Here is a 14,581-nt window from a genome sequence, read left to right on the forward strand (position 1 = left end):
CTCTGTTGATGGACCTTGATGCTTATGGAGGTGTAGACCCAAATGGTATTTTTCCTTTTTTTTATAAAGACTGCAGACTTCTTAGCTCCAAAGTTATGTTATTTTGCGCAAGTTAGCAATAGGTGGAACTTTAGCACTTGGCTGAGAATTGGTAATGTTACTCCTCTATGTAAATGTGTTTGTGGCAGATCAAGTCCCACTGATTACCGCCCAATTTCCACAACTCCCATATTATCTAGTTTTTGACATCTTAATAGGTTTGCTGAAAGTAATCATCTATTCCCTAGTTTGCAATTTGGTTTTTGCTATGGCCTTGTAGCATGTGATGCCCTTCTTACAATCTCCAATGCTGTACAGAAATCCCATGATTGTGGTCAAAAAGTTCGTATGATTGGAATTGATTTTAGTGCTGCCGTTGACCGTGTTAATCATGAGGCGCTTGTTTTCAAACTCAAACAGTTGGGAGTGGGTGGGTCATTTCTTGGCATTATTATTGATTTTCTAAGTAATAGATCTCAAAGAGTTGTTGTTGATGGGCACCATAGTGAGTATAGGAATGTGATATCTGGTGTTCCACAGGGTAGTGTTCTTGGCCCATTACTTTTCATACTATATACACATGACAAGTGGTTTGGCCTAGAAAGAGAGCTTGATGCACATGCAGATGATGCTACATCCTCTGAATGTAGATCTGGAGTTGGTGAATCCCTTAATAGAGATCTAGCTAAAATTAGTGCATGGTGAAAATTATGGGGTATGAAGTTGAATCCTAACAAAACTCAAAGTATGATTGTCAGTAGGTCAAGGACAGTGGCTCCTCAACATCCGGATCTCAGTATTGATAATGTTTCTTTAAATTTGTATGACTTAAAATTTTAGGTGTGATTCTCCCCAGCAAATTTACTTTTGAGAAACACATTAAGTCTGTGTCTTCTTCAATTGCACAAAAAATTAACTTAGAGAAAATCTTTCCAGATTTTCAGTGATCAATCTATTCTCAAGAAGTGTTCTATTTCTTTTATTCTACCTTGTTTTAAGTATTATTCTCCTGTCTGGTCTTCAGCTGCTGATTCTCATCTTAATTTGTTGGACAGAAACTTGCGGTCTAATAAAGTTCTTATCTAGATATTAATCTTTGGCATAGTCGTTCAATTTTTTCATTATGCATGTTGTAAGACTTTTCATAATTCTGACCATCCTTTACATTCAGATGTTCCTGGTCAATTCCATCCAGTTCGTAATACTAGGGAGGTAGTTAATTCTATTAGACAGGCCTTCTCCAGCATGAGGCTCAATACTATAGAGTATTCTAGAAGTTTTATTCCAGCTGTGATGAAGTTGTGCAATGATCTTCCTAATCGGGTTGTTGAATCAATAGAACTTCAAAAGTTCAAAGTTGCAGCAAATGTTCAATGTTGAACAGGCTGATGTAAGTCTCTTTATAGTTTATATATGACATATCTGTTTTGACGTTGTTACTGTTTTTAGAATGATTTATTTGTAATTTGTTCTCATTATTTATTTATTTCCTTTCCTCACTGGGCTATTTTTCCCTATTGGAGCCCTTGGGCTTATAGCATCTTGCTTTTCCAACTAGGGTTGTAGCTTGGCTAGTAATAATAATAATAATAATAATAACAACTAAATCAGTCAATCAATTGTTCAATCTCAACCTTTCTCTCTCTCATCACAAAGGCAGAAGCTATATCAGAAGCAAAGACTGCGACACTTTCCATCAAATTGTATAAATGTAAATGAATCAAAAACTAAAATCATATGCATTGTTACACGGCAATATGTATCACAAACCCCATTATATACAGTTTTAAACTTAAATGGCCATAAAATTGAAAGAAGTATGCACGTAAAAAATCTGGGTATTTATTTTGACCGAATATATGGTTTTTATGTACACATATGAAATATGTAAAGTAAATGGAACCTTAATATTTTTTAAACAGAATTAAAGACAGATTCGATATTGACATGAGGGCAATGGTAATTCAGTCGCTTGCACCGAGCATTACAACAGGTTCAAAAACTACTATAGAAAACTTTGTGGCAAAAGTAGTTGATGGCAAGGCCAAAAAATATTATCATGCATCACCAATTCAAGATAAATTAGAAGTGTTAAATCTTGAACGAAGCGTTAAATTAGACATTTGTGTGGTCATTTTTAAAGTTATGCGAAGTTTAATACCAACTTGTCTTTTTACGTTCATAACAGTTGGAGGCGAAAGGGACAGACAAACTAGACAGAGCAATGACCTTTATACAAGGAGAACCAACACAGACCTAGGAAGTAGATGCTTTACGGTACGAGGACTAACGATGTGGAATACCCTACCAGAGTCATTGAAAACGTCAAATCTCGACACTTTTAAGCAAACATATGTTTTCTACAAGATTTTAGTTATAAATTTGTTGATTGATTTTATGTATTTCTGTATTTTAATGTTTTATGGTGACTTCTGTAATTTTACACGCAGTGTAGAATTCTAATGAGATTTACTACTATTAAATTAATGTTTTTCTATTTTAAAATTGTAAAAATGCAAGTAGTGTATCAAATGTATCTTAGTTGGAATCCAAATAATTTCTATAAATTTCATCAATCATGTAAATGTTAAATTTTAATGTAATCACAGGAAATCTAGAAATATCAGTAATCACTATCGGTGATTATTAATGTATAATACCCAATGAATATATTGGGTATATATCTATCTTTCTATATACGACAAAGAAAGACTTGCAAAATATTTGTAACCCTTTTAGATGAATACCTATTTATTATTAGAGATGAAATATAACTAGCGTAGAATCAAATTTATGCCAAGTGGTATTCATAACAATCAATACAGACACAAAATACTTTGTAGCATTACTTGATATTTTGATAAAAGGGAATTCCAACACTAACCGTTAGCCTATCGGAAGGAAATACTCTGTTGCCCGTTCGCTCTCCGCTGGACATATGACATCACCAGACATATGATATGAACTTAACAATTTTAAAACTTACTGTATTTTTAACTAAAAATGGATACTGTATATTATCAATAAAAGAAAATACTAACTCACCAAGACAATCAGTTCATTTTTATACAAGTAAAATTTTACCTATAGTGTACTATGGCTGATATACTTGTAACGTTATCCGTGAAAAAATTGTCGTAAAGTCAAACAGTCATAAGTCACATACGTTGTAAGTCGACGACTACCTGTATTTAAATAAATATACAGTAAATTAATATAAATATCTCAAAACGATGAATTTCTTCTCAAGGTAACCATTTGCCAACCGAATACTACTCTGGTTTACTATGTAATGACAGTCTTTGGTATTCACAAGTCCTACTGTACAGTACTTATTTTGTATATGTGTATAGGGAACGTATGAATCACTTTATAGGGGAAAATTCCAACAAACATTAAAATTTAACTTCGGTGCATACGAGTTATGTTATTTTAAACCATCAAATATACATTTTTCAGTATACTACGTGTGCTATCATACAAACTGTCAGTAGCTCAAGGGTTAGGAGACGTAACTTAGGTACAGGAGAGGGGACAGGGACATTTATGTATTTTAGTATCTTAAGTACAGGAGAGGAGACAGGGACATTAATGTATTTTAGTATCTTAGGTACATGAGAGGAGACATGGATGTTTGTGGATTTTAGTATCTTCAATACAGGAGAGGAGACAGGGACGTTTGTGTATTTTAGTATCTTAGGTTGAGGAGAGGGGACAGGGATGTATGTGTATTTCAATACAAAGTAACACTTTCCCACTACTCTTTATCTATATTTGTAGGACCAGAGATTTTCATCTTCAAATATAAAAGCTTAATGGAATTCAATGGAAAGCTACTGTTACATTTAGTAAAATGATATTTTCATAATAAAATAAATTTTTGAATATACTTACCTGCTGGTTATATAATGGCTAAAGTCCCTGACGCCTCGGTAGGAAATTCAAAATCTCTTGCACAGCTTAGTGCAGATATGCCAGGTGTACCCCAGGGCCCTCGCAGTACAACAGGTAGAACTATACTCAACCAATTCAGATTTTCCATGCCCCATGGTCTCTAGAGGGGAGGAGGGTGGGTCTAAAACTTATATAACCAGCGGGTAAGTATATTCAAAAATTTATTTTATTATGAAAATATTTTTAAATATAAAACTTACCCGCTGGTTATATAATGACTGATTGACACCCATTGGTGGCGGGTCAGAGACAGCTGCATAATTGGAAATTCACTTAAGAGTTACATAAACAACTTAAGCGGTTCTAACCTGATAAGGAAGCTGACAGCAATGCTCTGCCTCATTTTGTCTGTTATCCTTAGGAGATCCAGTGATCCACTCGGGGCTGATGATCTCTAGGAGCTGTCAAACGGTACAACCACCTATACATGACAGGACCTCAACTAATACCCTTGTTCCGGGCGCTCTCTAGGAAAAAAATGACCACCTGACTAGGTCAAAGATTGCGGAAGATTGCCGACCAATCTTCACGTACAATCATAAAAATATATATAACAGTTCCAAGAGAAGAACAGGAGTACTAGGAATTTAGGGAAATGTAGTGGAGAATGTTTCACCTACTATTGCACTCGTCGTTGCAAGTGATCCCAAAACGTAGACGTCTTCATAAAGAGACTGGACACGGTAAAAGTAATCCAAGGCGAATACAGGATTACCCCTTCACAAGGCTGTATACGCGATGCTTTGCAGAGAACAGTTTAGTTTAAAAATTACAGAAGTTTCTACAGCTCTATCTTCGTGAGTCTTTACTCTTTCAACATCTTGTGATCTGTCACCCAACCGTGTGGAAGAAGCTTTGTAATCAGTCTATACAAGATGATAGAATGTTTTAGACATGGATAGTGCAGGCTTCCTGACCGTGCACCCAAGAGTTATGAATAGACTCTTAACTTCTTTGTTCTTGTTCCAATAAAACTTCATAGTTTTAAGCAGGCAAAAAACTCTTTTCAGCCCATCACAAACCAAATTCGAGAGAATAGTGATCCCGAAAGATTTAGGCTATGTATGAGAAAGATGTTTGTTAATGACCAAGAATCCAGGTTGCAAGGTACCTATGGCTTAACCAATGTGAAGTTCGTGTTCTTGCTAAAAGAGTGAACTTCACTGACTCTCAACTATGGTAGACTTACTCAGAAAGTCTCCAAAGTTAGGCCTTAAAAAGAAACCTAGTGTAAAGGGTCGGATCTGTCACTACCGCGAAACTCCAGAAACGAACCCTAAATTTCAGGCTGGCGCATCTTGCTGATGCCTCCAAGTCCTCTCAAATGATCTGAGAAGATCTAAAAGGTCTCTATTTGATAGATCCAATCTTATGCGTCTGAGGAAAGATACCCGCATACTCCTGTACCCTTTGATGGTCGAGGAGGAAAGAAAATGTGTTTTCTTCTAAGGTCTAAGAAAATTAGGCCACTTGTGTTAGAGTTACCTAATGAAGAGCTGGCTCTAGCTCTAGACCACTCCATAAAACACTCTAATTGGGTTTGAAAACCTTGAGGCAAATGTCCTTTGAACAAGCAAAAGCCTCAGCTGTCTCGTTCAAACAACCCTCTAGATCTTAGGGGATTTCCGAAATACTGGAGGCAGCTAGACCTAAAGCTTGATGTTTTAACATAAAACGTTCGTGAACCTGACACGAGGAAAAGAACTAAAGACATGCTTCCAGCATGCACCCAGCATAGTCCCAGCATGAGTCCAGTATGGTTCTAGCATGCTGCCTACACTCAACATGTCGTGAGAGAGAATCGGGATCTAGAACCGCCTCCCAAAACTCGTCCATATTGGTCACAAGAAACCGATATTAAAGCTAGGCTTGTTGAAAAGAAGCATCAACAACGTGAACCTCATGCTGTGAGGTTAAGACTTGATCGTGTGTAATCAGCGAGTGTTCAACAAACTTAAAGCCAAAGCTTGACACGAGGGAGCGTTAGCTGCGAGGCCAGAGAGACGCGAAGGAGAAACAATAGTCTGTTTATACTGCTGTAAGAAAAAAGACTTAACTGTATGCGTATAGCATGCGAGAATAATGTCGCATGTGCTTGCATTGCCATAAGGTGTCAGCGTGCTGTATGCGTTCACCTTGTCGTGTGGATACAGCGCTGTGTGTGTGCCCCACTCGTAAATCTACAGCGTGCTGCATGGAGGCAACAGCATCGCGTCCGGTCATTGACGGAAAGATGGAACTAATTGACGAGAGTTGTCCGCGTGTAGGATGCGTCCGCATGAGTGATAGTTACGCGTCCCGCAGACCGCAAAAATGGGACTACTAGTTGAAAGGATCAACTTTGTCTGTCAGCGTCCAACATACGACCAGACTGGTGTCTGCGTCTGTGATTGCGTGAGGGAGAGACCAGAACTTGCGTCTGTGTCTGCGTGACGTCTGCCGTAAGAGAGAGACCAGAACTTGCGTCTGTGTCTGCGTGACGTCTACCGTAAGAGAGAGACCAGAACTTGCGTCTGTGTCTGCCGCAAGAGAGAGACCAGACTGCTACAAGCACCCGCTCTAACGCTTCTCGTAACACGAGCATATCTCTGCGAGGAAGCGTTACTAAGCATAGGAGAACTATGCCTTTGACACTAATCGGAAAACCATTTCTTTGATCTATGGTAGTCCTTAGACTCTTTAGGAGAAAATTTTCTCCCCCCCCCCCCGAGAATTGTAAACGCTAAACACAGATGAAATAGACCTCTTTTAGCTCAGACCAAATCTACACTCGCGGGGTAGCGAGTGCGCCAACTCAAGCATGGGCGAAAGCCGGGAGAGAACATCAACCGCAGTCCTGTGAGCGACCTGGGAGAGTCCCTATGACATTTCAAGCGCGCCTTGTGCGCGAACTGAACATATCCAATGCTGTGAGATACCGTCAACAGTAGTCGCTAGACCTCAGAAGAAAATAATAGACCTTTCCCCAAACTGGGGGAGGAGAAGAAGTGTGAACAGAAGCAAACTGAGCACCTTTTCCCCCCCCAGAACTATGTGTCTTACACGATTCTGGTGCTGACACGTCGCCTTCTTCCGAAAAGAAAACACTTCCGGCGAACGTTAGATACTGCAGGATAAGTTAATAGAAAACATACGACTCCTGAAAGGTCTTGGACAAATTGATTGGTGACTACCAAGTCTAGGTTTTGCGTCCTTCCATGAGGACAAAGTCTTTCCTCCCTGAGAGTGAGTCAGATTCCAGAGGAAGAGCTAGGATTGTATGTGACTTGTCTGACTTCCGCTTCTCTCGCGGAAGAAAAAACACACTCGATTGCTTCCTGTTTAAGCATCAAAACACATCTGCTGCGAAGGTAAGTTCTGTTCGCGTGCATACATGACGAGTAACTTCCTAGTCTGGTAGACAGGGAAAACGTAGAATGTCATTCTTGTCAGGGAACTGCATTCCAATATGCAGAAAACAGTTACAAGATCCATGATACCATAGCGATGACGAACTGATCGCTTCAAGACATTCCAACTTCGCTCTTTTCAAGATACTATGTCACTTGGTTGTGATGTCATAGCTCGCCAATCATAGGCGAAGAAAAGAGCATTACTTCATCATTCCAAAGTGCAGAAAGAACGTCTTGGACTGCGTCAACAATATCGTTCGGCGGAACAGACGTTTACAGTAGTGCACAAGGTCAGCGAAGAACCTCAGCCTACCGACCTTCCTTCTCCCAAGGGTTGGAACGTAGGGAAGAGATATAGGACTAGGGGCAAGGTGAACATGAACAAACACCTCCTCCAGAGCACTGCGCTATGTTTACGAGTCACTAACAAGAGCGGTTTAAAAACATTATACATTAAATCATAAAAGATATGCCCGTGGTGGGAGATATACTTTTACGTTCTATTTTCATAAAGGCCTTAATGCCCTTTCTGTTGTTGCAGCTGCAAGCGCTGTATCAATCTCTACAGTTAAGGTTCGTTATTTTTCTGAGAAAGATTTAATGTTTATTTATTTATTTTACCATTAATTTACTAGGCCATCGTTCCCTAAAGGAGCCCTTTGGGTTAAAGCATCTTGCTTTCCCAACTAGGGTTGTAGCTGGCTAGTAATAAAACTAAAATAAAATAAATAGCGACACCATCAACTCAACTAGCGAAAACTCTGAAGTCGGAACGAGGAGCAGCAGGTAAAAAATATGAGGGAAACTCTTTAGAAAAATTCTCATGAGTTTCTGAAAGTTATTCCCTTCCTTTTACAATCTCTATCCTAGGAAGAGAAGTCTTGATTCTTAGGAATCCACTCCTTATGATTCTTAATTCAGACATCAATACATAGAGGTTTTAATTCTAGTTCTCGCAACCAAGAGTTAGCCCCGCAGGCCTTGGTCCGAGAATATAATATCTTTCTAGTTAAGATTTATTTCTTAATATAGCGCCTGGAGCAACAATAACTTAACACAAGACGTTCATGGTCAGGTAGACATCAAAATCTATTGTCATAGGTGGCGAAGCGTCCACCCCGAAGCTGAAGCGTCCACACTGACGCTGAAGCGCCCACACTAGCGCTGAAGCGTCCACACTGACGCTGAAGCGTCCACACTGACGCTGAAGCGTCCACACTGACGCTGAAGCGTCCACACAGACGCTGAAGCGTCCACACTGATGCTGAAGCGTCCACAATGAGCGTCCACACTAACCCTGAAGCGTCCACAATGAGCGTCCACACTAGCCCTGAAGCGTCCACACTGGCGCTGAAGCGTCCACACTGGTGCTGAAGCGTCCACACTGACGTGGCGCTTCGCTCCATTCCGTCAACGTTCCGTTTCCGTAGTCGCACCGTTGCGATGACGCTTCGCCGGCTCTGCTGCCTGGCGAACGTCGGCGCGTCTGTATAGACTGATACTAGGTGCTATGAGCAGTTGGTTTGTGTTGAGCAGGTAATCGAAGTAAAGCATCCACTTTCCCCACCATTTTGAGAGAGAGAGAGAGAGAGAGAGAGAGAGAGAGAGAGAGAGAGAGAGAGAGAGAGAGAGAGAGAGAGAGAGAGAGAGAGAGAGAGAGAGAGGTGTTGTTTTAAAGGTACTGTAATAAACGAAAAAATTTGATAGGTTATAACAAATTGGTGCTTATGTAATATCAACTGTATAGACGGTTTGAATAAGTTAAGAAATGGTGTAAACGATACTTTGTTAGTGTATTCGTACGCTCTCAAGAGCGGCAGCTAGACGTCAGCTGATCTGATCACAGCCAAAAGTAAAACAAAAAGAAGTCAACAATACTCGATTTTTAAAACACCCGAAATTTAAAAACAAAAGTACACGCTTTCTTAATGTGCAATTAACTATTTAAAGAGTAGCAATTTTCTAGAATAAAATGATGTTTCCCAAAAAATAGTGGTTTGCTGATGAAATCGGATGCCGTATTTTTAGCTACGATCGAAATGGATGTAGACTCGGCATAATTTTTTCATTTCGTATTTAATTGACACTAACACGAGAGAGAGAGAGAGAGAGAGAGAGAGAGAGAGAGAATCAGCTGTTGTAATCGAATGCCGTGTTTTTGTTTCGTGAGAAATTGATCGCCACGACTAACAACAACATACTGTACTGAACTTTACAGTATTATACAGACTACTGTAATATGATAAAGTAAAATATTTGTAATAACCTATTTTATATGAAATGGGGCTATTTGCCGACTTCTACGGCTGAAAATCGTAGACATCTGAGTTAGGGTACGCTTACCCTAGACCAAAATTTAACACTAACGACTTATGAACAGACTCTCGGTCCCTATTGTGTTCGTTAGTTGGGGACTGTCTGTACCTCGCTTTATCTATAGCGAGGGTGAGCGTTCTGGTGATTGACAGAAAACGCTCGAGAAGACTTCAGTTCGGGTCTTAAAAGACCGTAACGCCTGGTTACCCTCTCGGTTCCTTTCGCCGTTCGACTTAACTTCTTCCCTGGGTCCGGGAGCTCGACAGAGGTCTAAGGCTAGGATAACGACAGGTCCGAATAGAAGCACTCTCCACTGAATAAAATTCACTACACAATTTATCACTAAAAAAAATGCACTTTACTCTTTGTCACAAAGTGTGTTTCATAATTACCTGAAAACCAAAGTATACACTCTCAAATGAAATGAACTCTGTAGGGAGAGACTTAAAATTCTGTCACTGGACAATTGTTTGAATGGGAATGCAAAAGTACCGAATCCCATATAAATGTAACAAAATATTAAATATCAAATATTACCTTAATACAGTAGATATAATATTTATAAATTAAAATAAACCCTTAAATCAAGGGGTTCCAATAAAAGATGAATCATCACTCGCATCATTGGAACATCTACAAATAATATACGAACAATAGTACAGCCAGCTAAGGCGGCAGAGAAAATCTGAATTGGTTGAGTATAGTTCTACCTGTTGTACCGCGAGGGCGCTGGGGTACACCTGGCATATCTGCGCAAGAGATTTTGAATTTCCTGCCGAGGCGTCAGGGACTTTAGCCATTATATAACCAGCGGGTAGGTTTTATATTTAAAATTCAACAAGTAAATAAACCATTTTCAGTGAATTCTTAAAGGATAAGCAACAAACTTTGCCAAAATATTAAGTCAATATAATAAGTCTAGACAGTTTAAAACCATGTCCTCAGTCGAAAGGAGTGTGAGGCATAAAGACGTGGATGACTCAAGAATGACATTGTTTACCCACCAAGTATAAACTGAATAAAACCCAGCAATTTCACCCCCCCCCCCCCAATATTCATAATCCCACTCAATACTAGCCTGCCTCCAGACTGACTTAGGTAGGGTAGGGGACAAAAGGAAACAAACCAGTGATCTGAAATATCCAGTAAAATATAATCTTAAAGATTCTTTTTATATCTCTCATCCTCCTTAGCCACCAATTGCAGAACTAACACTCAACTACTTACTGTAGCCTACAATGTTTACACTGCTTAGCCATAAACTTGGCTTACATTGTCAAGGGGGTTTAAACCTTTTGAAAAACTATTCTTGCACCAATTCACACTGACCACTGTGGTTCGTTTATGCAGAGCAGTTAAAGTATGGTACTGCACTGATTTGGCCCCTGGGAAGGATTGAATGGATGGATATGAGGGTAAAGAGAGAAAATTTCTAGTTTTCATATTTAAAATTGGCATCCCAGTTAACACTCGTCTAATTATCATTTTATATATAGGTTTGGATAAACACAGAGACGCAACGACAAACTATGCAATCCATTACCACTGCGCCCCTTTAACCCTGGTATATTCATTTTCCAGTAAATTTTCTAAATACAATACTTATATCATAATGTATTTGGAATAATAAAGTGCCGAGCACCAACTAAGAACTATAGCCATAACTTTAAAATGACAGCAGAAAAATCCTGTAAATTAAATATTCTTAACACTAATGAAATCTATCAGCACACTGAGTTAATACAGAAGAGATAAAGTAAACACTCACCCGTATTTGGTTAGATGAGTGGGCAATATAACCTGAGTGTGGGTAAAGGTGCTCGGATCAGCAGAGGTTTGAACAATAACTTGGCCTTGTGTGAATGAAGCACCATCTGGAGCATGACCACTACTAGTGAGCTGGATTTGCTTGACTTCCCCAGGCTTCCCAGATACTGTCCCACTTGGTCCTCCAGCAGTAGTTATCAAGTACTTCCCTGAGGAATAAATTCAATCATTAACCAAACTTTCATCTATTTACAAATAAGTACAGTACAGCTTTAATGACAACAATCAAGTGTATAAGATTTTAAGTCTAATGGTATAATTTAAATATAAAAACTAAGATATGCTGTACTTCATCATAAATATTTGTTGTCTTTCTGGCTTTTACAGATTGCAATGCATAGTTCCTTACCAGTGTGAACTACCTTGTACTATTGCTAATTAAGAGAGAAACTTGTAAGACATGATGAACCACTGGGCTCTCAACGTCTGTGTTTCTGCAAACAGTAGTAGGTAAAGTGAGGCAAACTGTATAAATAAGCTGGTTGGGAGTCCACTGGTACCAATCCCAAAACCTTTAATTTTTTTTAAGGATCTAGATTGGGAACTATATTTAAGAAATCCATACTATCCCATAATTACAGTAACTATGAGATACTGAGCATATATATATATAGCAGTGGTCCCCAACCTTTATAAATAAAGTGGAGAATGTCCCTCTCCCCTCCCCCCCCCCCCCCCCCCCCCGATTTGCTTTGCTTCTCAGTTCTATGTTACTTTGCATTGTAATAATTTCAATCTCCAGGTCAGAGATGATATGGCTGAAAAGCCATTCAAGTTAAGATGCAATGTTACTGACATCAGTGTTACAAAACGGGAACAAATGAAGTGCTGTAAGACCCCTTTAGAGATCTAAGACATCCATAGCTTCAGCATATTTATGATGGCATTTACTGAACATATCATTTGTGGTAGAGTTTTTACTAGCTTGTGCTTTATGGCTTTGGTAAGGCTCCAATTTTCCAATGCACAAGTTAATACTGATAGGACCATCTGATTAAATATTTTTTCTTTTTACAGAAAGTGGCAATTTAACTTTCATAATCTCATATCTCCATTACACGCTTATCCTTTGAAATTTGGTCTCATGTCTGTCCTACATATGTATGTTCATTAACAATATCTAAAGGTCTATCCATATCCTTTATTTGTTGTGTCTACATTTTCATTGAACATTATCTCAGTTTTACTCATATCCATTTTCAGTCTCACATTCCCGCCTTCTCTATTCAACAAGTCCATCATCTTTTGCAATTCTTCCCATGATTCACTAAACAGAACTATGCCATCTACAAATCCTAAAGTTGTTTAGCTAAATTCCCCACTAATATTAAGGGCTACAGTTTCCCTGTCTATATTCTCAAAAACTTCTACCAGGCACACTGAATAACTTAGGAGATGGGGTCCCCCCCCCGTCTAACTCCCTTCTCAATGGGGATTTTCTCACTATCTGTATGTAGTTTTATGATTGCTAAGCTTCCTGTACAGATATCTTTAAGAGTTCTAACAGAAGATTCATCTATTTCTTGTCTCTAAAAGCTCTCATTACTGATGAAGTTTTGACAGTCAAAACCTTCTCATAGTCTATAAATATACATAGTGGTTTGACGTATTCTGTTGATTTTTCCATTAGCTGGTTAACTACATGGATATGGTCAGTTGTTGAATACCAGTTTTTAAATCTTTCTACTGGGCTTCTTTGTAGTTATTTTATTCAAAAACTAACTCACATTAATAAAGCAAACCTACTTCAAAGTAAAATATCTATTCAATCAAATATAAAATTGTTTCTCTCCATGTACTTAAAAAAAAAGTCGCAGTTTTCTCCACTTAACGTAAGAAACATGTAAGGCAGAAAGATGTCTCTTTTATAGAAAGTTTCAACCCTTTGCATTTTTCCTAATGGTTCAATTATTAACTGTCCAAATGATGTTTTCAACATTCACTTTATACAAGAGAAATTTGCAGTGATACCCTCTCTCAGACAAGATTAAACATGATTCCATTTTTAAAGGATGTTTTTGGCTATATCTTCTGCATGTAAAGTTTCAAACTTACACTTAAAAGGATGTTTACAAGTCTGAGGCCATGTGTGTAAACAGGCTGATAAGAAATAGCTTCCCAATGTAAAAATGGAGAAAAAATAAAAAATGAGAAGAATAAAAACTTCAAAAAACCATACTTATACTATTCGTTTTTATCATATTTTATAAGAAAAAAAATTGATCATTACTATAAGAGACAATACAAAAATAAAAACTTACCTTGTAAGGCAGACATGAGCTGTTGAGAGTTTTGAACACTTACACCACTTGATGCTATCAATGTAGTCCCTGTTCAAAAATTCAAACTTTAATTAACAGCACATGGACAAATATCACTAGCACGTAAAAATTTAATAAGCTCATTCAAAATTGTATACAGTGAACACAAAGGTGAAAAATGACAAATTTTTGCACTTTATAAAAAAAAGGGGCTATTTATTACTTCCATGCTTAAAAATTATTTTCTTGAATTTAAATTTTTGTAAAATTTCATATACAAACCCATAAATTGGCATATCCACCTGTAACCTCTATAATGTATGAATCGAAATAAGGCGCCTACCAAAGTAGGGGCACATGTGCCACCACTGCCAAATTGGAAGCTTTCCTCTGTGCATTAATACTTCATATGTGAGCTTAGGCTTTGAACATTATAGTCCAATATGCTATTAAACTCAATTTATTACGTTGTATGGAACACTTTAGTCAGGCCACGAATAGGATATGAAGGGAATTATTTGATTTATATACCTGAAGCTAAAGAAGACCTTGATATTCCCATGAATAAATTTAGTGTGTTTAAAGTCAAAGCTACCTTTAAGAAACTCAGGAGATGCAAAGCCCCTGAATACGATGGAATAACAGCCGAGATGATACTGGCTAAAAATTAAATAAAACCTACTGATTGCAACAATTACAGAGGAATTACACTTAAGTCAGTTGTCATGAAAATATATAGTATGCTTATTCTAAAGAGACTAGATAGAAAAATTGATGAAAAGCTGAGATATG

At 38.2% G+C, this 14,581-nt stretch overlaps 1 protein-coding gene across 1 annotated transcript in view; it reads right to left on the bottom strand.

Moving 5' to 3' along the window:
* The window catches only part of LOC137627118 (uncharacterized), a 46,280-nt gene extending 32,420 nt beyond the window's left edge, over positions 1–13,860 (bottom strand). Inside the window, exons 1-2 of the mRNA XM_068358161.1 lie at positions 13,790–13,860; positions 11,470–11,677 (exon numbers count right to left, since the gene is read on the bottom strand). Coding sequence (XP_068214262.1) covers positions 11,470–11,677; positions 13,790–13,805 — 224 coding nt within the window. The 5' untranslated portion in view covers positions 13,806–13,860. The remainder of the gene's footprint in view (positions 1–11,469; positions 11,678–13,789) is intronic.
* Positions 13,861–14,581: the final 721 nt, after the last annotated feature.

This window comes from Palaemon carinicauda, chromosome 2 (assembly GCF_036898095.1).
Source record: "Palaemon carinicauda isolate YSFRI2023 chromosome 2, ASM3689809v2, whole genome shotgun sequence".
Classification (NCBI taxonomy): Eukaryota; Metazoa; Arthropoda; class Malacostraca; order Decapoda; family Palaemonidae; genus Palaemon; species Palaemon carinicauda.